Source organism: Calidris pugnax, unplaced genomic scaffold, assembly GCF_001431845.1.
Source record: "Calidris pugnax isolate Ruff unplaced genomic scaffold, ASM143184v1 scaffold102, whole genome shotgun sequence".
Taxonomy (NCBI): Eukaryota; Metazoa; Chordata; class Aves; order Charadriiformes; family Scolopacidae; genus Calidris; species Calidris pugnax.
In genome coordinates this window covers 5,154,111-5,179,636 of record NW_015090846.1, presented here as the reverse complement: position 1 = coordinate 5,179,636, position 25,526 = coordinate 5,154,111, and the positions used below count along the sequence as shown (strand labels likewise).

Here is a 25,526-nt window from a genome sequence, read left to right as displayed (position 1 = left end):
CGCTGGGTATGAATTCATAGGCAGCCCTGTATTTGCTACACAGAAGTGGCACCAATTTTTTTTCTGTATCAGCTCAACCAGTCCAGCCAACTGAAAGCAAGAAAAAAAAAAAAAAAAAAAAAAAGAAAATACTGAATTTTGCAATAATCAGCATCACTTTCTTAGAACTGCTCAGGCTACTTCCAGATGAATAAAAGATCCTTCAGGAATGGAGGACAGGTGTTGCATTAGCAACTTGACTGTCAAGAAACACTCTCCTTGTAAATTGGCATTTTCTAGGGGGGAAAAAAAAAAAACCAACAGAAGAGCTCATGTACTTCCTTCTTGGCAGGCTCTGGAGCCATCTTCCTTTAGACAAGAGAGGAAAAGCATCTTCGCTATCCAAGTACAAATCTCTCATATTCTTAAGCTACAGTTACTAACATATGACAGCTGCACGAAAAATTGGCTGTGAACTGCATCAGAATTACAAAAAGGAATGGAAGCGATCTATGCAAAAGAAAGAGGAAGGAAGAGCTGCATTTTCTTAATACTATTTAAGGTTTTCTTTAACAAAATCCCAGTGAAACTCACAGGTAAGCAAAATACTCATTTTAAGAGAGAACCATCTAAAGATATAGCAGGAGTGAATTTCTACACAGTATTTAAACATGCACTCAAAAATCAAAATGCTTAAAACACCCTTGGAAGAAATCAGAAAACACGAAGCCAGAGAAGAAGGGGTGTTGTGGGGATGAGAGAGGACTAAATCCATACTAATCTCATCTCAGCTGCCTTCTGGAAATAACAAAAACTCCGAGCAGAAGGAGCAAACAGTCTGAGAATATTCAGAATTGCAATGTTCAGAATGTGATTTTGCCACTTACCATTTGGACAGCAGCTCTCCCCACGTCTCAAGAATTTTTTCTGCGCACTCTTTGGAAACATCTCCAGAACCACTTAAGAGCGGTTCGTCGTTGTCTGCCAACAGAACAGAGGAGATGCTGTGAGAACAACAGCCATTAGTCTACCCTTGCAGATTTAAAGTTGCTCTCCTGAATGTATCTGTGTGGTAAGAACTCGAGAGCTCCTCATTTGTGGGTGCAGTGCTTGGGCGCCCACAGAGAAGGCAGAAGGAGACTCTTTTTGGAAGCACATGGTGATGTGACAAGAGACAGAAGACAAGCAGCAACATACAAAATTCCAATTAAAAATCAGGAAAAAAAAAAATAAATCACACCATGAGGGTGGCCAAACTGATACAAGGGCCCAGAGAGGTTGTAGGAGCTTTGCCATTGGAGATGGTCAAAATACAACAGGACAAGACCTCGAAGAATCAATCTGGCAGGATTCACACTGAGTGGGAGGCATCATTAGAGACCTCCAGAAGTTCCTTCTCACATAAATAATTCTATTATTCTACGCCAAGCTTTTGGAAGACTACAAAAACTCTTTCTGTACATGAAAAGCTAATAATCAACATGGTTCCACCGAGGAGCTGCAGATTTGCCATGTTGTTGCAGGTCTATCAAAGTCCACGAGGTATTTTACTTTAACTGTGTTGTACTTTTACTTTGAAAGGTAGAACTTTTTGATAACTTCCGTGGCTCAAATTAAACAGCTTTTTTGAATGAAATTCATTCAAAAATGTGGTGGAGGGGGAGGATTAGCATAATCACAGTAAATCTTTTTGAAACCATACTAACTGATGTACTCCCAGATATTTCTAAACGCTTGCATCAAGTATCATATACAAAAACTCCACTTCATTGTCATCAACATTGGTTTTGCATTATTGGGGAAATACACTCTTTTTCATTAAATCTCTGCTTTCTCAACTCACACCTGAACTTATCTGCAAACTCCTGCAATACTGCAAACAAAATGTATATATGTTCCTGGTCTAGAGAACACCACCGTGGTGGTTAGAGACTGCTAATGAGCAGCACTTCACAAAGGAGTTAATGTTCAAAGCAGCCTTCCCCTTCTTCCCCTTCCACCGCCCCAAAAAGGGAAATTAAAGCACAGAAGTGAAAAAATTCACCCAAGGCCACATAGAAGGCCAACAGAAAAAGTGAAAATGCAGACACTCGAGTCATCTACATTTCAGCTTGGAGCTGTAAAGCCAGATGTTTATACACTCAGAACTAGTCCATATTTTGGTTTAAGAGAATTTTTGAAAAGCAGAAAAAAAATCCTGAAAATGCTTTAAATTTCAAGCTGGGCAGGTCCTGGTATAGTTTTATGTATCACAGATGTCTGTACTGGCCTCTTCACTAAAACATGCCACTTGCTTATATTTCCAAATAATATCAGCTTCACATTTTTACTCTCAAGTCTGCTCACAGCTGCTCGGGGAGGGGCAGAAGCAACACGATAATCCCAAATTTTTAGCAGCCTCTTTTCACATTGTTCCAAATATATCACGCTGGAGGCTTCAGGAGGCCTGGGCTGAGAAAAGCGCAGACACCGAAGTGTCAGACAAGGGAGAGGCCAATCCAGGAATGTGGGGGTTCTGGTTATCGCATACTCGCAGAGTTAAAGCAAGAAAAAACCCATCAGTGGGACAGATTCTGACTGGAAAGGCTTTGACATGGTTCATAACTATGACATTTCCCTGTGTATACAAAGCACACAACCCACTTCTTACCTTCCTCTTCATCGTCCTCTGGAGGAGAAGGAATCATGGAGCCCTGGGACCCAGACTGGGGCAGACGAAGAGAAGGGCTCGCTGTTGTTTTTCTTCTCTCCCTTTCAGATTCACTTTCTAGGCACACAACTTCGTATAACGTGTCCGAGTTATTCTTCCTGTCCTTTTGCTTTATCTAGGAAAAAAGGCGTTTCATTTTACTGAGAAATGCTATACAAATACCCATACTGGGGGCTACTGACAGTGGCAAAAGGAGAGTTCTAACAAAAATTGTTCAATATTTATTTTTTCATCATGGTAATTGTCTTTAGCAATGCCTCCAAGTCCTATCTGTGTACGTATTGCTGCAGGAACACACACTGTTGAGCCCCAAAGTCTATTATGTGGATCTATCATCTCCTTAATTTGCAATGCTTTGATACCTTCCTTTCCTTTAAAGGAAGATTTTTCCTTGTGAAGTGGTTCTAAAATTTTCATGCAGTCTAAGAACTTTTAGAACTCTTTTTTCTCATAAATGAATAAAAATAGAGAGTAAAAAAGGAAAGGGGAAGAAAAGAGGGAAATAAGATTTATAATTATACTCTACACTAAGCTCCCAGTGCTCAATTTTATCCTTTGGAGTATTAAAAATGAAGAGAAATGCATCAAAACTAAAAATTACTAAATCATTAAATGTAATCGGAGCAAATAAAATCCCTCTGCTTTCACCATTTCCGAATAAAGAAACACTGCCAAAGTAAGATAAGCCAATTCTACACAGCTGTATTTTTAATAGGCTAATCATGACTCCATAGAAACAGGTTTCCCTTCCAGGCTTATCAGGCAGTACATTCTATATTTGTTGCTTCCACTATGAATTTTGATAATCTTCCATTAGTAAACACTGGGAGTTGGACAACCTGACAGTGCCTGTGGAAAAAGGAGAATTAGCTAAGATAAGTCACAATGCCTGTGAATTTGGTAAGACAAAAGATACAGAATTAGCTCAGTAAGATAAGCTTCCTTTAAACCGCCAAACAGAAAAGGCACCTTTTGGAGGTTGGAGGTATTTATAGCCCAAAAGCCTTAACTGGTCAACATCTCCATGCTCAAAAATATCCCAAATAAAAAGGCTGATCTCATTCTTGAAGAATTTTTCCACCTTAAAATTTGAAGGAAAGTTTCCAAAATGTTTATTCATATTTTATATAAAAAATAGGACACACACAAAAAAGAATCCTTCAAGAATCTCATCTTTGTTACTACCAAGAGGCCATTATTTGCTAACACTTTAAGACAAGTGCAAAAAGAACTAAGAAAAGCCTCTCGTTTCATTTCAAAACCTCTTTAAAAAAGGACACTTATCAAGAAATCAAGACTCCAACCTTGCTTTTTTTGGGCTGGGCCCAGAATTATTAAACCTTGAGAGAGCACATACATCCACATTGTTATTTGCTTCTACATATTTCCATTTCTTTAGACTTCCATTTCAGAGCAATAATTTCTAAAGCAGGAGAATGGCAGCTACTTCAAGTCCATCATCTCTTTAGCTGGACCTCAACTTTCAAGCCTTATTTTAAGACCAAGTTATTGCTTTGTACTGTTGTTATGACTATCCTGGACAGAAATAATCCCTTCCTTTTTAGTAGACAGCGTAAAAAAGTAAGTTGGAAAAAACAGTAAAAGTTTTTAACAAGTTCTAGGGATTTTTTGTGGTTGCCTGGATTTTTTTTCCCCCCAGGGGAAACTTGGGGTATGTGTGAAATCTCTGCTTCCAACCACGTACAAGGGGGAAAATAGACTATCACAAAAAATATACTGAATTATCTCAGACCATACAAATAGCGACTCCAAGCGAGACCCTCTGAGCTCTCCTGCCCCAGAGTGGGCTGTGACCAGCACCTCCTGTGAGGTGGGACATGGCTCAGCATAACCAAAGGCCAGGGGGAAGCCCACCTTCTCGGGGCTCAACTGCCACCCGTCGAGGAATGTTGATCCATTGCGAGTATTTACTATGAACTCAAAAAAGAGGGAACTTTGAACTATAGACTTGCCTCTCATCCACCTCTCTACCCATCTGTGTGTTTGAATATACACATTAGCCCTCACGAGGGTGGAATTTATTGTAGGAGCAAAATGTTGAGATATGAATGTTATATAAGTAAAGATAGGGAGAAAAGAACACAGTGAAATCCTGATCTACCAACTACAATTCATCTTCACCCCCAATGCATTTGCATTTATTCAGCATTATACCATAAACCTACTGCTCAAGTCTCGAAACAATATAATTGACATTACCACAGTTACATTTGAAAAACAACCTTGCCAAAACCCAAATTAACTGTAGATTTCATTGATTTGTTAATTTAAAGTGTTACCTGTTTCAACTTTAGGAAGAAATTTTCGGTAGAGCTACGTTTGCTGAAGGGCCAGAACAACCTCTCATTGGGTGAACAGACTCTGACTTTAGTCTCCAGAATGAACCGAACAGGTTCCTGAACCTCAGTTATCACCAAATCCACGGCGGTAGTCATGAACAATACTTTATCTAGAAGGAAAAAATAAAGTGATAGTATTAAAAGAAATATTTCAAACAAAATATTCCATAACCTCTTTCCTGGTAACTTGAAATAACAGAAGAAATTTTTTTGCAGAATTCAATTGTTCCCCTAATTTAACATCTCAAACCCCTACAATTTTCAAAACAGGAAAATAAGATGACTCTCCACTATTCACTAGAGAGTACAGAAACTTAAGTCTTCAAGCCAAGAAAAGGATCTTGTTAAAGGGAATAAAAACTGCTTTTTCAAATCCCACTGAAACATATTGAAAATCTTCATTAAACATTATAAGGAATCTATGTATTTAACCCTACAGAGCAGATCTCTTGCCATTCAGCCTAATTATTTTTTTGTTGGTTTTTTTGTTTTTAGAAGTTACTTAGCACTTAAGTCCCACCATATTAAAAGCAGCATTTAAGAGCATCTCAGCTGTGAGACTCAGAAAATTGACTCTACAGTACAAAGCTCCAAAAGGAGGCAAATGGACTTGGTGACCTATGAGATCTCTTTTGGTACCAAATGATAAATTGTGTCCTCTAGGCAAGATGACATTCAATCCAGCAGCAGATTGCACCCAGCTGTACCCAGCAGCCAACTTTTATGGCTTTGCCCAGTCAATTCCCATTAAGTTCCCCAACCTTTGGCATGAAACTGTGACAAGAGATTGAAAAGATGATAATTCAGCTGACATCTTAAAAGAAGTAATGACAGATCTGTTGCAGGACTCGAGAGCAAGGCAGCACCAGCTATTTTCAGATCACAGTTGGAAGTGGTTTACTTTCATTTTCACAGGTACAGGAATCCTTCTTTTTTAATTAAAAGCTTGGATTCAGAAAAATCTGAACTGACCACAGAAACTAGGCTAAGAAGAAATCTGCAGCAGTCATTTAGTGCAATTCTCCAAGGGACTCTTAAGAAGTTCTAATGATGCACAAAACATCTGCATCCTGTCCCCACACCTGTACAGCCTCACACTGGGATATAGTTATTCTTACAAGGTATTATTACTGGTTTTTTTCTATTTTGCTCGGTCTTTTATGTTACATCTGGCATCCTACTTTCTGAGAATATATCCCACACTATGAAGAAAGTCTTTTTGTGGGATTTATCTTAAAGAAAAGCCAATTGATCTGATGCCCACTCTGTCAGTAATTTGCCCGGGGCCAGGGACAGCATTTGGCAACATTTTCATACCTTTTGGTGTTTCCTCATTTACAAATTGGAAGTGTGGAGACTTTTGATTCCAGCTCCCGGTGATCACGTATGATTTCCCATCAGAACTTTTACCCATGGACTCCTGGAAACAAGGTAAGTTGATGTATTTTTATTTAATTAAATAAATTATCATGAAGTCTCAGCCCCAAAAAACAGCAAGAGAAGGGCAAGCATCTGAAGTAGCTATTTTATAAAATAAATTTTACTCTAAAACATCTTGAGATCCAGCTTCATTCAGCACACAAAACACATTATTCAGCTATTAAGAAGCAAGTCAGTATTTTATCTTTGGGGTCTTCCCACCAGCCTTATTTTCTGGGCAATCCAAAGCCTGGTGAAAAGCAAAATTATTCATGTAGTACTGGACCAGCCTGGGGACTCACTACTGTAACAAGTGTGTACTTTATAAACAGGAGCAAGTTTGTTTTCACAGCACACCTGTGAAGTCAGATGATCTCTATTATCATTTTATAGATGGAAAAGTGACTCATAAAAATAAAGCGCTCACTATTTCTCAGTTATATATTTGAAGCCGCTTACACCTCAATTTTTGCAGTGATAAGTGAAACTTTTGATGTTCAGAGCACTGCCAAAAATAACGTTCCACATTTCTTCTTCCAGGCCCCGAAATGAGAAGTTGTGACTGACTGCAAAACTGGGCAATTCCCTTGACCAGGCATCAGGTCGTATTCTAACTGCAGCAGAGACAGGGATTCAACCCAGTTGTCCAGGGTCTCACCCTCAAGCTACAGCATCATCCCCATCAACAAGTGTGCAAAAGTGTCGAAATCTTTTCCGTCTATCCTGAGACCACACACAATCTTAAACAAAATTATACCTGAATTCTCTTAATAAAAGATCCTTACCAAATCTAAAAGGTGCATGTCACCACTCCGAACATCTTTCCCACGGCTCAGGAGAAGGCCAAAACATCTGCAAAGCCAGGCAAAAAATTAAACCGCAAAAAATTAGACTTAACTCATAAACAAATCATTAACATTTCTTATCTAAATATTCGCTGTCATCCATCCCAAGCAGCCCATCAAATCCAGTAACAAATGCCAACAAACCTTGACATTTGAAAGCAGCATCAAGCACGTCAAGCAAAATAAAGTCAAGCCAATATTAAAAACATCGAGCAAGATTTCATAAGCTTATTTACAATATGATTTCACCCTTCCTACAGTAGCCTGGGAAGTTGTTCAATTATCTTTGTTTGCAAGAACAGAGTAAAACAAACACTGCTAACGAGGGTTCCCCATCCCGCAGGACAACTTGGCCTGCATTCTTCCTCCCTTCATTTTTTTTTTTTTTTTTTGGAGACATATTTGCATAGAATTTACCCTTTGATACAGACAAGAATCAGGAAATTCCAGATGAAGTGCAAGGACCTGTCTTTTATGGTTTCATTTCACAAAGACTTGGCCCACACAGGTATATTCCACTTCATCCCCCGCTTTACCACAACGTCCTGCATTTCTCTACGGACTGCAAACCCGGGCAGAAGCTGCATCTGTTCTCTGCAGCATGAGCAGCACTAAACTCTGTCAGTAGTAAAAAAAATGCTAGTTTATTGCTAAGCAGAGAAAGATTTGAAGTCTGAGCTATCCCCTTCCCTACACAGACGCTCCATATTCTAGAATTCCAGCCTGTGGCAGGTTCAAAGCGTCACAACAACATTCTTAGACGCATCAAAGGAAAGCAAATTGAAATAACTCAGTCACTGAGTACAGCCTCAGCATTTAAGACAAACTGAAAAGAAAAGCAAGATGTTTTTTAAAAAAAAAGACTTTGAAACGGGTATTTAGATTGCACAAGTGGGTCTGTGCAAAATTTGACTGCGCCTGGAGCGTGCCCCTGCCACACACACGCTGAACAAACCCATCGATCTTCTGCCTCTCACACAGGAGGGGTGTGGGGTTAAATTACATAAATGGACTATTCAGAGAACAACGACTGCCTCAGAGGAAAGAGCAAAAAATGTCAAATAGATAAAGAATTTTTTTAAAATCAGTGAAATTACCTCTCAATAGCAAGTTCTTTATTAGTTGTCTGTTGGACATAAATCACTATCTTCTTATCAATTCCCTGGCGGAGTTTAAAGCATTGCCTGTCCTTGTCTTTGGGAACCGCACTGTTATTTACCAGGAAAGGAAAAAAAAAACTCAGAATGTCATTTATTTGTATTCCTTGCATGTATCAGAACAGCATCAGACACTTGGTGAAGCCAACTTCTCACACAAAAGCACTCAGACCCTTCTTCCTTGCACACTGCAATCAGTAACATGAAAGAAACGGCAACATAATTAGGTGGTGTTATTTGATCATCATTAGTGAAAACTAAGTGTCCTTGGTTTTCACAAATAAAAACAGTGCTTTTATACTGCGTGGCTTAGTGTTGCGAGAATTCCAGTGGCATTTCAAGAAAGTTTCTAAATATTGATTACCTGTGTAACATGCAAGTATTATCTGTTAAGCAATTACTTATAAGAAACTGCATCTTGCTTGCTTTCACAAGGGAGGCGACTGCTGGGACACATAAGCCAAAAGCCAAGAGAGTGCACCAATCTTTAGACTGTTTCCCTCACTTTTTCCTCTAGAGAGCACCTTCTCCTAAATGTTGCAAAAAGAGGGGACAATGTGCTGCGGTGGAAAAACCCAAAATTACACTTCAGCGCTAACAGAATGGCTATTCCCTGTCGAGCAGCACTAAACACTGGACAAACTGAGACTGTTGGGTTTTGACTTTCCTTTTAAGTCAACCACACGTTCACTTTTCCCTTGGATGTGTAAATAATCCGTATTTTATTTCAGACTTTCAAACTATGTGTCGTTACCCCCAGGAGTTGCAAAATGGACTGGGGAGTATTGCCCATAGTTTAACACCTCCAATAAAATCTGGGTTTATTTTCTGAGAGAGGTGCTTTCCCAGGCCAGGGAACGGCAAATGCCTTTAGCCATCAGCAGGAGGTTTGTCTCCAGGGCCAGGACAGAGGATGCACACACCTCCAGCCAGACCTCGCTTCCCCAGCGCGACAGAAATGCACCACTGGTGACCCAGGGTGACGAGTGAAGGGAGATGAGCCAAGACAGGGTCAGGTACATTAAAGACTGAGATTTGGGACTATGTGAGAGTGTTCTCTCAGCTTCCAGGTGAGCGTGGCTCTGCACACAAAGGCTCATACGAGGATTAGTGTCAAACTGCTAGAGCTTGGTATTTGAACTCAAACCTGTCACCCAACAGAGGTGGGATTCTGCTTAGTTGGAGACAAAAATCCACTTTTCTTCACTTTGTATAGAGTAGGTATGGAGCTTTTAAACAAATGCACCACCCCTAATGCAACTGTATTTTTGTAGCTGAAAAGATCTTTAGATACATCTCCACAGCACAGGCTGAGGATCCGGCTGTGGTCCATGTGGACATACCCCAGCTGGCTAGGACCAAAACAGCTCATAGCAGCACAGCTTCTGGAAACCAGGTAAGCATGGAATCCTGGGCTGCCTACAGCACCTGCACTGCTGGGGCTGCGCTGACATTGGTACCACACCAGGAGGACCAAGCTGCACCCATGGTACCACCGTGTGCCCAGCTACACTTCCACCATCAGTACCTTCCAGGCTCAGGCCCTGAGCTAACTCATTTTTACAGTTTCAACACTGGAGCAGTCCTTTGGAGTGCCAAATAAATACTGGATTATTAAATGGGATTTATTTATTTAATACAAAAAAACTTGTGCTGGACGTAAATCCAAGAGGAGAAACCTCTCTGAAGCTGTGGCCTGGAGCCAACACGCTCAACAAGTCAGAACACTTGGCAGACATACTGTACTGAAAGACACTTCAGCAATTACAGAACACTATAAATGGTTAGATAAAACATCTAAGGGCACCGTGTATAGGCTAAGCAGAAAAAAACCCCACTTTTTAGCATAAACTAAAAAAGGTCTTTTTAGAAACCAAGGTTATTCACCATCAGACTGAACATGGAAACAGGATTAGCTGATACAACATGAAAAGCTGCTCTAACACCCTCACTCTACACCACCACTTGCTAAAAACACCTGGTTCAGGAAAAAAAGGGAGGAAAAATTAATTTTAAGAACTGGGTAGGAAAATAGAACCAGTTAGAAACAGATGCAAGCTTTGTTTGTACAGCTTTTCTGATGGTAATAAACACTATTTTACAGACCAGAACAGGTGAGTAGTTTAATGAAACGGATCATAGAAAAACCAAGGAGAACTAATATTGATTATCTGTGATAACAAATTGGAATTCTGCCTTCTTAACTGCACCTTTCTTTAGTTCTGGAATAGCTGTGTGGGAAAAAGCTTGAGATCTTGACCATGAAGCTCTCGGGTGATGAAGCAGTAATAGCCCTGTACTAGACATTAAAAGTTAATGGGTCTTGTGATGAACACATTTGGCTGAATACTCCTCTAGAGAGCAAATGATCTTTTGGGATCAGAAAAATTATTTCAAAAATTTAATTTTTCAGAGTTTTAATTTTCTCTGCCACATCTCATAAGACTTTATTAAAAATACACACCTTTATGCCTCCTGCAGTATTCACACAGCCTCAGCACCTTTAAAAACCTGGCTGAAAATGCACACAACTCTGACTACGAGAGCACAACGATGCATTTCCTGCTTCAGCAGCAATTCAGCTAAACATGACTTAAAACACATTGTATAGAAAAAGGTTCAAAGTGGAAAGAAAAATACAAAATAGAAAAAGGACTCTGCAGGTAGCACCAGATTCAGTTCAATGACCAAGATGAAATAGGCAAGAGGGTCATTGCTGCTTTACTTCCCCAACACATTTATGTCTGGGATTCATTTAAACCAGAACAGGACACTTTCAAAAAGGGAATTTAGGGACCCCCTCAGACTCACACTCTCTTTTCACTCACTTTCCAACAGAACCAGATGCTGTATGCACAGGAATGAAGAGACTATACCTGAAATAACCTTTCCCATCATCTTCTTTGATTTCCAGTGACACGGAGAAGGTGAAGATATCACTGTCTGGGGTTTGTGGGGTGGCGATGGCTGAGAGTGGGGTTTGCTTGGCAGAACGACGGAAGGCAGTGGCAAAGCTGTACAGTATCCGGCTCACCTGGTGGCACCAAAGACAGACCAGAAAGCTACAGACATACCGAAGGCAACAGTTGAAACCTACTTGAATTTTCATTAAATAATAGAATGAGAAGTAACTGGAGGAAAATAATTCAGTTTTAGCATCTATTTAACTGGGTTTCTACATGTCTTAAAAGGATAAACTACTAAATAATATGCCTTCTTATTTCCTATCTCAGGTTTCTACAGTTATCTTAACTTGGGGCAGAAACAAAAAGCCGTAAGTGATGAATTACATTACTTCTAAACTGCCTGAAATACCTCCATTTCATTTCAGTAATAGCATTGAGTTATACAACTTAATTATAATTGGACAAAAAGATTCAACTTACAGCCTCTTGGATTTCACATCGGAAGACGTGAATCCTGAAGAGTTCTGCATTGTAGTGGCTTTCAGTGAAAGCAAAGCAATCACTTTCAGGGGTTCCATCATGCCCTCGTACACAGAAAAGGATTTTATAGATTGGATAGTTTGCTATTTCTGTGTTTGTCTGAGGATCTAAAAGTCTGTCAAAAGAAAGAGGAAAAAAAACCAACAACAAAGCTTGAAGCTTTAGAAGAATAATTTCAGCCTGATATTAACTTGTGAGCTTTAACAATTTCATAGCTACTGGAGAAACTACATCACAAAGAAAATAGCTCTTGAGTGTCGTTTCTTGCAAAGCTTGACTAGAATAACTATATTTAAATTGAACAGCATAAAAAAGTACAGTGCAACAGCCATTTCCACCAATAATTTCCCCACAGCTTTAAGGGCTTAGCCCTCAAAACACTACAGTAAGACACAGCAGAGGACAGCCCCATCCCTGTTAAGCCTCGTGGATCAGCCATTTTCCAGCCCTACAAATAAAATACTTTACATGCTATTTCTAAAGTGTCATCAACAACCACTCCCACTATGACTTTCGGGGCACCTTGGATCATCATAATATTTCATACTGATGCTTGGACATAAAATGTCTTCGGTAAACAAATTCAAAGCATCACTATCCTCAGATCTCTTTAAAACCCACTTTTTCCACTAAATGAAATCCCAAGTTGCTCACGTCTCCTCCCAGGTAAACTGGTAGGTTTTTTCCTTTGCTAAAAGTAAATAAGATTAAATGCAGAAAGTCCCAGAGTGCAGCTGGGTGAGCTTCATACCTCACTGTTCCTTCAGAGACATTAGGCACTGACAGGGTCACATCTAAAGAAATCTGGCACTGGCCCCGTAAGATGGACATCATCCTGAGGGCCTCCACCTCGCTGCGGGGAGCGTTCACAGAGGCACAGCCCAAGTAGGTGAGTTTGCTGAACACCACGCTGTCCTCATCCGTCACAGGGGTGAAAGGGCTCAAATCCTCACAGTCTGGGGGGAGACACAAAGTTGAATGTAAGAAGCCAAAGAAGGTGTATATATAAGTTATCAGAGATTGACCCATGACAAACCTGATGACAAAAGCGACCAAGAAACACATCACAGAAAGTCGGGTCAGGCTTTATAGGAAAACTCTGCCCTGATGGCAGGGAGCAACTCAGCTATCCCAGCTCTACAACCAGTTCAGATGAGCTAAGCAGACTAGTATTTTGTACAGCCAGGCATAATATTTCTGCACACATCTTGAGACTAGCACAGCAAGTTTTTTTTTCAGAAGAGAGGATAATTCAGCATATGGTAACTTGTATCACATAACCTGGCATTCACTAGGCTAGGTGATTTATAAAGGGAGAAATGGGGAAAGGTGAGTGGACGCACCTGGAGCTAAATTTTTCCTTTCCCCACACAAAGCTAGTTCATAAGATACTACCAGGCATTTGGCATTTTTTTCTAACCTCCCTGGGATGGTTTCACTGGCAAACTCATTTCTGGTTTCTGCAGTCCTGCCACCGACACTGGATTAATGGTAGAGGATGCTGAAGCTTCAAGGACAACAGGTTCTTCCCCATCTCCATCAGTCCTAACTTCTTCCCCATGGTCCCGGTCACTTGACTGATCTTCCATGGGTGGGTCCATCAGCACGTCTTCGAGTTCCCTCTGGAGCTGCTGTTCGCTTCCATTCCCCACAATCTAAAAGCCACAAACAGAGTTGGGACACAAAAAAAGACTGTTTAAGTGAAAAAAAAATAAACCACCCTCAGGCACAGAGTCATTCACATGGCTTTTTCTGCCAACCAAAGCAGCAGTTAATAAATTTAACCTAGATATAACCACAAACTGCAATGTGCAAACACTCAGCAGTGCATGTTAGATCCTCCTTGCTCAACAAACTAACAAAAGGAGCTCGAAGCAGGATTTTTCTAGTACTGGAGAAAGTGAGGAGATTACTTTAAAAATAGTCTTTAATCACCAACTACAAAGACAAGCTTCTGACAGGGGAAACTTACAGATGTCTACAGTACAGTGGTCTGTAATAATTCTCAGAATAGTACCAGAAGGGGACAAATATAATTAAATAAGCTACATGGTTCCTAGGTAAGACAGCAAGGTTTCACAGGAAGAGAAGGATGTGGAACAGGATTATGCCCTTGTGCTGGGAAGAGGTGGTGTTGTCTTATTTCCTAACACTCATCTACAGCCTGACTTTGTGCTCATTGAAGTCAACATGAAAGCATGAGGCAACCTAAACAGTGCTAAGCTAGAAAGAGAACCAAGACATTAATTTCAGGAAACTCTTAGATACTGTATCTAAGGAAGCTTTGTCCATTCCTCTGTAATTAATAAGGAAGTGACTGATGCTTTACACCGTTTAGAAATTAAGCACAGAAATGGAGTTTACAGAATTATTTTACCAGATGGCAGTCAGAGAGAGGTACCTGATACCAACACCTCAGCTGCTGGGGATTTTGCTGGCACCAAAACTCAGCCCCAGGAGCAGATACATATTTCTATATCCTTACGTCTCTGTAAGCTTACTGACTTAAGACAATACATGCAAGCTAATAAAATCCAAATTGTGTCACTACCTCAGGTCCTTAAAAAAGAATGTAAATGAAGTCTTATTAAAGAAAATTTCCTTTTTTTAATCTTTAAAATAAGATAGTAAAGAAAGTGGTTAAAAACAGGAGGAAGAATATACAGCATGCAGACATCTGCCCGTAACACCATCTCTGTATTGAAGGAAGTTCTGTCTGCCTCAAAACTAGCACCTGATACTAGAAAATTAAATTATCTTGAAAGCACCTAAAGCAATGGCCAACATTCTCACATTTTAACAGTGAATAAATCAACCTGAAGTCCAGTTAAGATTGCTGAAATAACACTGGATCAGACAATATAATACCTTCATGCACACAGATGAGCCTTGCAACCAGTTAAATACACTATAAGCAAAAGATCAGGTGTCACTTAAATACTCTTACATCCATTTCCACCAGGTGTGTCTCAGGAATAATTACAGCGAGATTAGAGGGTTCTCAGCCAAGTCAGAATTCAGATTTATGGTCATTTCTATTGCATCCTAAAGACAAACTTTTCAGTTCAGAGGATAAAGGTCTTCTCCTTCACTCTCAGACCCACAAACTCCAAATAATAATCTGTATCTGCAGCCTCTATCTACAGTGCATTAAAGGTGTAAACTGCATATTAGTTTTCTGGTGAAAAATAACTATTTTAATATACCAGAATATTAACAAAGAACAGAAACTGCCGACCTGGAATTACTCTAGAATAGAACAGAATACAACCCCTTTAAGAGAAGAAGGAAGTCCCAGTACCCTGTTCTTCAGAAGAAAGTTGGCAAAAAGTGAAATTCACAGGTAATGAAAAAAAGAGCAAGCACACAAGATGCTAGAGGCAGGAGGGACATTAAAAAAATAACCTAGCGAATGTTTCACAAGTTTTATTATTGTTTAGATTCTATAGTGAGATGTTTGTGTTCTTGAAACATACTCAAACAGAAAGTATTTTTCCGGTATGGATTAAAATACATTCACACGCTGTCTGGGATAACCCACCAGGAGCAGGACAAAATAGCTGCCTTACTCAGCTGTACATCCACAGAAGTATCAGTACCCTGTAGCTAGTTACAGGAGTTCACACATTTGCATTTTCCTCCCAATATTTTTAGTATTCATCTGCATGATTCATCATGGAGGCAATGAAAAATCTTGCACAAGCATGTGGTCATCCAAGGCATAATCCCTTGAAATATCAAGTTTATCATTCAGGTTTTTGCAGGCATTCGTCAGAAAGAGAACGATGATGATGGAAGATGCACCGTGTCACTTTACACAGTTCACATTTTGCAACAAAATATAAAGAATCAATTATAATATCCAACCAGCCCCATTAAAGGAAATTCTAGTTTACGGGACCTGTTCTCTGTGAAACTTGACGTTAAAATTCATTCAGAAAAAATATGGCTCATGATTGTATTCAGACGACATATTTATCTGTCTGGAAAAAAAAGCGCATTATTTCATTCCACAGCACTATTCCTTAAAACTATAGAATAGCAACAAGCTTGAAGTGAGAGCCTTAGATTTGATGCACAAATTTCACACCCTATCACAGTCACCAAACACAAGCCTAAACTTCTAGCACCATCCTCAGACTGCTCTCAGCAAACGTAACATCCTCAAACTGCTTTTCTAAAGGAGCAGAACATCAGAAAAAGATGCCCAATACGAACCTGAACTTATTTTCTGCTTTTCTTAGCGAGCACATCAAAGCAAATGGGTTTTGACATATACAAATTAACTCAGTTATAAATACCAAAGCAATTGCTTCTCCCTGAAAAAGAACTCATCTAATTTGTTCCTATGAAATAACATCACCTCAGTTCTCGTGTTGTACTGTTAATATTCATTTTCTATATACTTCCTAAACACTTTCAGGTATTTTAAGATACTGCCAACAACCTTCACAATTCCACTTATCCATGCACACAGATAAATAGTTTAATAATACAGTAAAACTGGATACTGGATTTTTGCAAGCTGAAAAAAAAAAAAGGGGGGGTACCAAGACCAAAGCCATATTCTAGGGTAGTACCTCTCTCTTCTTGAAGAACAATACCAAAAGGCAATTTCTGTCCTGAAGATCAGCCCACTTCCTCTGTTAAAAGTTTTCCCTTCCTGAAGGAAAAGGCAGGAGGGTAACAGGATGATCCCCATATGCCAGAATTTAGACTCTGCACCGACGGCGTATCGAAGGTATAACGTTTCCATTAATCACTCAGCTCACGGCCAGAAACCAAACAGCACAGACTCTCCAAAGCTGCAACACTGGAAGGCTCAAGGTGAACCACTCTGTTCAAGGATTGTGCTCAGTCTTGGCACCAAATTCATAAAGGAGCTTATCTTTAAGACCTGCAAAGCTCTGGGACAGTCAGTGCCAAGTCAGTATAGTATAATGTAGTATAATATAACTTTGTTCTACAACTGTTGGTGATCAAGAGGCAGCAGATATTCTTTTCTCACCAAGAGAAGCAGCACACCTGAGCCAGCATTTTATAACCACTTTGGAAGCAAACACATGAGGAAAATTTAAGAAGTTTCAGTAGTTGGTTTGAAATTGATTAAGGATATTCTTCTCTGAAATATTTGCAAGCTTTATGAAGATGACATTATATACAAGTCTCTTCAATTTGTTTGATTGTACTAAACAAGACACAGTGACACAAACACTGCAGGACAGGCACAAGGCACTCATTAGACCAGCAGTAAAATAGCTCCCACGTGGAGCAAGAAGTGTTGCAGACTACAGCACTTCGGGTTTCCAAATATTTTTTTGGAAATAACAGGAAGGAATGGAAAATCTGGTTGCCCGTGTCTGTCTCCTGGGGTCTCAAATGATGTCGCATCACAACTTTGGGAGTTAATCTCATAACTGTCACATAAGCACTCTCACAGTAAGCACCACTATGGAGACTATTCTGAATTCTTAAGTATTTACAGCTGCTGGTATTTGCAGAACCTGGAGAGACAAGCGTGAGGTGACAGTCTTTCAGCAGGTCTCACAGATCACCAGGCTGATTGTTCAAGAATATTTCAAATTTTTTTAGACTACCCCATGATGTGAAGTGTCAATCTTCTGCAACAGCAATACAATACAAGTGAGTATTTTTGCCAGATTAAGGAAAAGTAAGATCCTGAGACTCTTAATTAACAGAATTAGCTTGAAGTCCTATGTAAAAGAGAATAGCCACCATAATGGTACGTGTCTTGTCCAGGACTCAAAGAAATGCAAGAAAAACAACCAAAGAGGTCAGGAGGCAAAAGCAAGATGAGCAAAAGCATCAAGAAATATCCAATAAAGTCTCTGTTACAACTGCTGCTAAGGAAAAGAGGAACATCCAGACCAACAGGCAGAATACATGATTTCTTATCATCTTAAAAGACATTATTTTGAAGACATAGATGTCACTGTAGACTTCAGTCTGTTGTGATGGTAGAACATCTCTTTCCATCTCCCACAAAGAACACACTAACTTGAACTCAACTGGAAAGATCTGGTTTTCAACACATTAAAGTGACATTTGGAGCTCACCTTACTGGTGTCACTTTGCTTAAAGGCTGCTGAAATATAAATTGGATGAAAGATTTTAAGTAGCCAGGAAAAAAAAAAAAAAGAGTGATAAGGGTCTCTTTTCAGAACAGCACTTTTAGAAGTGAGAAGATGTCAATGCCCTTCCAGTTCACACAAGCCTACCACATGGGCTTGTATTCTCAGATTCATGCCAAGTTGTTAGTTATAACTACACTTCTACATTTCTTAAAGAGAACATTTCACATTGAGGAAAACTTTAATACACGTTTGAATTAACAGATACGGTCAAATCAAGTGTATGTTAATAATTGCTTTCCATCTGAAAGCTGTGATAAAAATCACAGTTCCAAGTTCTTGACAGCCTGTTTCATCCTAAGCGTTTCATGAAGGATTCTGCAAAGTAGGGAAAAACCCCACAGGTAGTGATGGAGAGAGCTCTTACTCAAAACCTAATTATCACCTCTGACATCAGCAAAAGTAATGCAGAAATTACCAGCAAAATCAATTCTGGAATAAGTTCTCCTTTCTGTCAAGTTTTCCACAATAAAGAAGTCCCTCTTTAAGCTCTCTACGGTTAGTTTGAGTTAGAAGAATAGGGAACAAACTCAGGTTATTGATTCTTACCTTCAGTCCTGTTTTTTCATCATCACTACCATTATTTGTAGATGGTGTTTCATCCCCTTGCCTGGAAACCAAGACAAAATCTTCACTGTTAAGAGTGGATACCGAGTCTGAAGAGACACTGATTTTTCCAACAGAAGCCTTGTCATCCATGACTTAAAAAGGAAGTTCGATTCATGAATGAGATTAAATATTTTATAAAATCCTGAAAAACAAAAATCATAAAAATACTTATATAAAACTTCATGCTAAAATGCTGAAATGTTTCTTTTCAGAAACTCGCTGACTAGTTATAAGAAGTAACACATCTGACAGCTTAACCAGGTTCCAGCTCTCCTGTCAGTGCACACTCAGGGCCCTGCTTTCATTTTACCAAGAAGCAGGTGACTATTAGAGCACCGGTTTCCAGAGCTCACCAAAGGGAAGTTAATAAATCTTTCTACGGTATTTGAAGATTATGTCAGGCACCATTTTCTACACGTAGCACAAAACAGGCCCTTGGAAGACACACAACACCTACTGACAAAGGACTCGTATTAAGGCCAGAACTATAAAGTCCATTTACTTTCTTCAGACAATCTCTCTGCCTTCACCTACATTCATGCAAAAACGACTTCAGCAGCGATCAGAGCTCTCCGCATGCTGTAGTCACATTCCTTTCCCCCCAAAACAAGAGTTAGATCTAACTCTTGGCATTTTGTGGTAAGGATGCTCTAAAACCTTGGGACATCAAGCATTTTATGAAACTAAGCTGAATTTTCTCTACTGTAAGGAACAATAAAAGAAAAGACTTCCAAGAAGCAGGAAGAACAGCGTAGGCTGGATCAGTACTGAGAATCGGAGCCAACAGAGGATTTTAAAAAGCTGGAACTGGCACTGAGAGGCATTTGAAGAAAGGAACAAAAGGTGAAGTTCAGCTGCACACCTTGAACTCTACAGCACAGATTCTCAGAATCCATGGCTCAAAACAGACTGCCGCGATAAAAATGGGCGATTAAATTTCCCAGAAACCCAAATATACCCTTATCACAATGGCTCGGGTCTTTCCATGCACCCAAGCACGACCAAACCCAAGTGCTTTTTCAGCCTCAAGTTCTACCTCCCGTTCATGGAAGCCCTGTCCCAGCCTGGCTTCCACCCGAGCAGCCCAATGACAGAGCAACCTGGCACTTCCACAAGCACGGCTCATCGCATTCCTCGCTGCACCAGGAACAATGCACCCAAAATAGCAAAGCCTGCTTTTATTTCTATCAATACCCTTCTCTCCACAGCCACCAATATGACTTGAAAACCTGCCAGGAGGACAACAATTTTTTATTTTTTTTTCCCCCCTCTCTAGGTTATTTTTAACCTGATTGCTTTCCCAACTGAGTCGCTTCATGGTCCTGAAACATCTTGCACTGGGCAACTGAAGCAGAGCGCAAGAGGAACAACCGATGTGGGTTGTTGGGGAATAACACATACCTATGATTGTTGGGTTTCGTTTTTAAAAGCATCTAAGATATTTAAATATCCTTAAAAAAAACCCACAAAACATTTTGGCACCCACTGACTTTCAATGAGAATTACTGGCTGAGCAATTCAGATACTTTGTAAAGGTCTACCCACTGTACGTGTCCATCTGGTATTACTCAAATGTACCTTAAAGGTAGTGCAGAGCTCTCACTTTTAAAGATGCTTTTGTTTAAAGAACTCATATTAAAAGATTTCTACAGACGTTCCCTATTGTACCATCTACACGATACACAGTTCATCTGAAAATGACTAAATCAAATATATTGAAACACAGACTAAAATTAAGCTTCAAACAGTTAATATCCCTTTGGCTTTGCTGTTTTCATTCAAACAGCACAAACTCATCTGCCACATGAAGACAGCATGAGCAGAAGAGCAGGCTTTGATCACACGCAGCTGTAAAGATCATCTAGGCAAGGATCAATTTAGCAATTTATTTTGATATAATGCGTCTGTCTTGAAGTGCTAACTTCACCTGTTTCCAAAGTCTTTCAATCTGACACCTTTTGCCCAGATTAATTTCAATTAAAGATAAAGCGTGCTGTGCTTTTGCGGATTCCTGTTTTCAGTCGTGTGGTGTAAACAGAGACCACACTTGAACCCGCAGCCCAGCGGGCTCAGCCCAGCCCCTGCAGCAGTTTCACAACACCAAATTGCAACAGCAGAAGGTCCTGATTAGCCCAACTCTGCCAACCTTACATTGAGCAAAAGTCTTACTGAAATTACACAAGATAAGAGAGCACAGGAAAGGGGACGCGTAGCAGACTACTGTAAGCTTCTGTTTATTAATGATGGTTTTGTTTATTAGCACTGGAATTGGCCACAGAGGCTCAGTGGATTAATGCTCAAACAGTCGAGATGCAAAAGCACAGGCTTAAAACACTGAAAATGCTGAAATATTGCCTGAAGTTAACAAAAAAATTCCTTATTCCCATACTTTACTTAGCATGCATTTTGTTTCCTCTGTTCCTTGCTGTCACTTTGTTCCATGCAGATTGGAATCAGGGATCATTTTACCCAAATCAGAAAACTCAGGTTGGCAGAATCCACAAGAGAAAGCCTCGGAGCTCATTAAAACCTGGGCCAGCCTAGAAGGGCACAGACCAGCAGAGCAATGACGTGTGGCAGCCTGAGGACTCTTCAGTAACACCCCCAGCTGGTCCAAGAGCTGAAGCTTTCTCTTCTCACAGTTCAGAGTGGCAGGAGAAAGTTTTAATGTTTCTCAGAAGTCGTCAACATCTCATCTCTTACACCAAGAGGGACTTTGGTTTGTTTCAACATAAATAAAATACGAGCTTTTGAATTCAGCATAGTTTAGTTCCTGACACAAAACTACATACAATAACGCAGTATTTGCCTGAAGGTGTCTTTACACCTCTACAGGAGACAGAGTGTCTAGGTAAAATGTACGCTGAGGCAAATTTTTATTAACTTCTTTGCTCAGCTGTGTAATTACATGGGTATCCTGGCCTCTCCCCACACAAAAAAACCATTGGAAAAAGCTGCAAAATGAGAAAGGCAACACAGCTGGCTCTTGGGTCACTGCTTTCAGTTTTATTTCAAGTTCTAATTCTCAATGCAATTCACCTTCACTCTACACTTGCTGCTGCTAGACAATGCCAGTCCAAGAATCAAAATACCTTTTTAAAATGTGTTCTTTTTATCTCTAACACACCCAAACAAAACCAGCAACCTATCTTACTCTCTCAAGATAACATGCAAAGGAACAGCAAAGGCACAACTCACCATGCTAAAATCTCAAACTACTAGAAAACAGACCTATCAAAGTTCAAGATTAGTTACACGGATTTACAAAATATTTACCCTTCACTTTCCTATCCTCTCCCAAGCATTTGGCACCTGACCTGCAACTTGTGATCAAAATTTTCCTTGTTAAGTACTGCCAGGATGAATTTAAAAGAGCTTAAAGCAAACAGTGTATAAAAAAATAAAAGAACACCAGAAACCCTTCCATTGTACGTTACTGTATGAGACTGAGGCTTGAATGCCACCTTGAGATACGTGCAGCAAGTGAAGCAACGCACTCATAACTACAGCTGCTCTCACTCCTTTTCCAAGAGTGCCCATTTTCCACTGTTTAGAACATCCCCAGCCACACAAAAAGCCAGAGGGTGAGCAGAAAAAAAATCAATGTTTCAGCTGTGAACTTCTCAGACTGCTTGAAACAGAGGTAGCACCCTCAGAAGGGAGGACAATACAAAATACAATTAAGTTTTGGGTTTTCAGGGCAGAAAAGAGAATAAGAGTGAGAAAAGTATGCAAACCAGAGAGGAAAAGAGACTTTTTTTTCCCCAGTCATATCTTTCTCAGCTTCTGTACTTTAGCTGCAGCTCCTATAGACTGTAACTTTTTGGAATCACTATCTGATGAAGAATGCACCAGATAGAGAAGAACAACACAGCAACATTAACTAAATTACTAAAGAATAGTATAATTCAAGAAGCTACCTTGAACAGCAAAGTCAGAAAGCTTGGCATGCAAAATAAACTTGCATCCTCTACCCTCTAAAATATAAAACCACTATGTATAATATTAAAAACCATGGAAAACAAGGAGGTAGCACACACCCAAGACACTGAGGTTACTGATTCAATGCAAATTGATTCACTGAAAATAACGTATTTTCTGTTCCTATTCCTCTGGCTTCATGCATAGCTTAACAATAATATCCAGTATGGTTCCAGTTAATCATACAAAGTTCTACTTTCCTAGTTTTCATCATTACCATCTTAGTGTGGGTGAAAAGTGGAATTTGCAGCAGAGTTCAGAAGCCTTTCAATGTACTTTGCAATGCTGCGTTACATCAAATAAACCAGCATTCCTTAGGATTCTAAGCTCTTTACAGTCTTTGACATTTGTGATTTTTTTTTTACCTTTGCAACTCACATATCATGCACTTCTTGTTTTAAAAATACAGAGCAAGCCCTGAAAAAAGCCTGGAAAATGCTACAGCACGATGCCGTCATTCCAGGTGGTCGTGCCAGTTGCTTCAGTCTGAGCAGCATGAGAAGTGTAAGAGCAAAAGTGATGTCACACCCACAGACCTGCGGGAAAGGAGCTGTGGTTTGACTTTTTCTGAGCACATACAAACCACCTGTATTTTATTGGAGCTTTGGGGAGGAAAAAAAAAAAAAAGGCATGAGAAAGATCAATCACTAGCAAGCTTTCTCTTCTCACATATCACATGATTAGTCTGCATAATCATGTGTTTGATCTTTACCCACCTTCCCCGTGCAACACACACTCTCTGATGCAAAGAGAAGTATTTAGCATTGAAAAGGAAGCAAGGAAGCCAGTGGAACACTGCATGCGAAACTAAAGATTTGGGATGACTGAAAAATAGCAACTACACCACCAACTTTTCTGTTCATTTTAGAACACACCGACAGCCACAGGTGCTCCCATTAACCTCAAGTGCCAGAAAAAACCCTGTATTTATTTGGAGATAATGCTGCCTCAAATTTCATCCTCCCTCCCCTTTTCAGGAGCAGGAAGCTGGGTGAATCACTAGGCATTGTATGCAAAACCAGGACTCAGACAAAACACACGAGATAAGCTAATGCAATCTTGGTTAACAATCCTTCACAGATTCACAGCTATTGCCCACCTCATTTTGCTACTAATCTTCATTTGAACTATCCACTCAGAGGACAAAACTCTGATTTTAGGCTCTTGTAATAAGCAAATTCTCCAACCCCAGAAACACGCGTCAGGTCCTGGGAAACTGGTTAATAAAAGAAATGCTGACGCTGCCTGCGCGAGCCCATCACAAGAATGCTGCTGGAATGAACTCTCTGTGAAGGGGTGGTGCATCTGCCCTGGGCGGCTGACGCTCCACCAGCACCGGGCACATCCATGTGCCATGGGCACGGGGCAGGGGACACGCAGGGCACAGCACAGGCTGGAGGCTGCCCAGCCAGAGCCCAAACAAACTCCAAGGAGGATGCTCCGTGGACTTCTGGAGCTCCTCTCTCGTTAGGATTCAAACAGAAACAGCCATGCTCACCAGACAAATGCAGCACTTTAAAAATATGCTGTGAAAGAACTGAAAAAAGGAGAGTTACATTCGCTGCGTGCTACGAAAAGCTGCCTGCACTTGGGTTTGGAAAACGAAAGGAAACCCCTATGCCAAGCTCCATTTGTTAATTTGTTTACTGTGTACACAAAACAAAGTTTGCTCAGTCCTTGACCTTTTAATGTTAAGTAGAGGCCTTTAAAAGGAATACAGTGTTTCTGTAATTTAATCAGCAATGGGGAAGTCCACGCAGTTACACGTTTTCTAATAAGTAGGCAAAAATCTCAGCAAACCCACCAAGCTTTAACAAAATCCGTAAATAGGAGAAAATTGGGAATATAGATCAAGCTATACCCATATCCCAGTGTAAATAAGGAGTACTCCATCTCCAACTTGCACCTAAGAAATGAACATGATCTTTTCCCTCTCTCCGTATTTTTTCTGAGTATTTTTTTCTCCTGAGTATTTTTTTCTCCTTCTCCTCTCCCCCAAAATGCCCGGAACAGGCAAAACTACACAGACAAAAACCACAAAGACTCCTTCTACCAACTCGATTAGTTCTTGCTGATGCCTGTTTTCAAACCAACTTCGCACAGTCTGTTTGTTTGTCCTTAATTTTCATCCCTAACTGACCACCCCTAACACCATCAGCCCTTAAACATGATCTGGGGACGCTGCCGGTGCAACAAACGTGCCTTTGCCAACCGGGAGGGAGAAAACCCGAGCGGAACACCGAGGTTTCGGCACAGAAACCAAATCAAGCTGCCCGGACGCAACGAAACGCCACATTTTAGGCTCCACCTGGCAGCAACAGGCAACAACCGACAGAGCCCAGGCCACGGGCCGGTAAATCGGCGTCAGTCCCGAGGGAGCCCGGCGCCGCCCGGGACAGCACGGCCCCGCCGCACAGCGAACCCCGCGGCCCCGGTACGGGAACACCGGCGGGTTTCCAGGCTGGACGGACCGGAGGAGCGAGGTGTGCCCGCTCTGTCCCCGCACCCGGAGCCAGGGGAGCTGCCGAGGATGGGACCCGGCCCGGTGCGAAGCGGGGCGGCCTCACGGGCTACTGGACGGCCCCGCACCGAGGCCGCGGCCCCCAGAGGGGAGAGAGGGCGGGAGGGCACCGCACCGGGACGGAGACACGACCCGGGGAGAGGGGGGACAGGGAAGGGGCGCGTCGGTAACGGGGTGCGGGAGGGCCGCCGGCTCCCACACGCCTCTGGTCGGTCAGGGGCGGGGAGCGGCGGTGAAGCCCCGGAGCGGCGGCTGCCGACACCTGGCAGGAACCGCGGCGGCGGGTGAGGGGCGGCCCGAGGGCGGAGGGACGGGGCGGACGAGACCCCGCCGGCAGCGCGAGCCCC

The 25,526-nt window shown here is 41.0% G+C and overlaps 1 protein-coding gene across 1 annotated transcript in view; it reads right to left on the bottom strand.

Moving 5' to 3' along the window:
* The window catches only part of RABGAP1 (RAB GTPase activating protein 1), a 61,717-nt gene extending 42,950 nt beyond the window's left edge, over positions 1-18,767 (bottom strand). Inside the window, exons 1-11 of the mRNA XM_014942910.1 lie at positions 18,618-18,767; positions 13,337-13,571; positions 12,668-12,872; positions 11,857-12,031; positions 11,347-11,504; positions 8,411-8,521; positions 7,254-7,320; positions 6,367-6,469; positions 4,990-5,159; positions 2,630-2,804; positions 867-960 (exon numbers count right to left, since the gene is read on the bottom strand). Of these exons, the coding sequence (XP_014798396.1) occupies positions 867-960; positions 2,630-2,804; positions 4,990-5,159; positions 6,367-6,469; positions 7,254-7,320; positions 8,411-8,521; positions 11,347-11,504; positions 11,857-12,031; positions 12,668-12,872; positions 13,337-13,571; positions 18,618-18,767 (1,643 nt within the window). The remainder of the gene's footprint in view (positions 1-866; positions 961-2,629; positions 2,805-4,989; positions 5,160-6,366; positions 6,470-7,253; positions 7,321-8,410; positions 8,522-11,346; positions 11,505-11,856; positions 12,032-12,667; positions 12,873-13,336; positions 13,572-18,617) is intronic.
* Between the last annotated feature and the right edge of the window lie 6,759 nt (positions 18,768-25,526).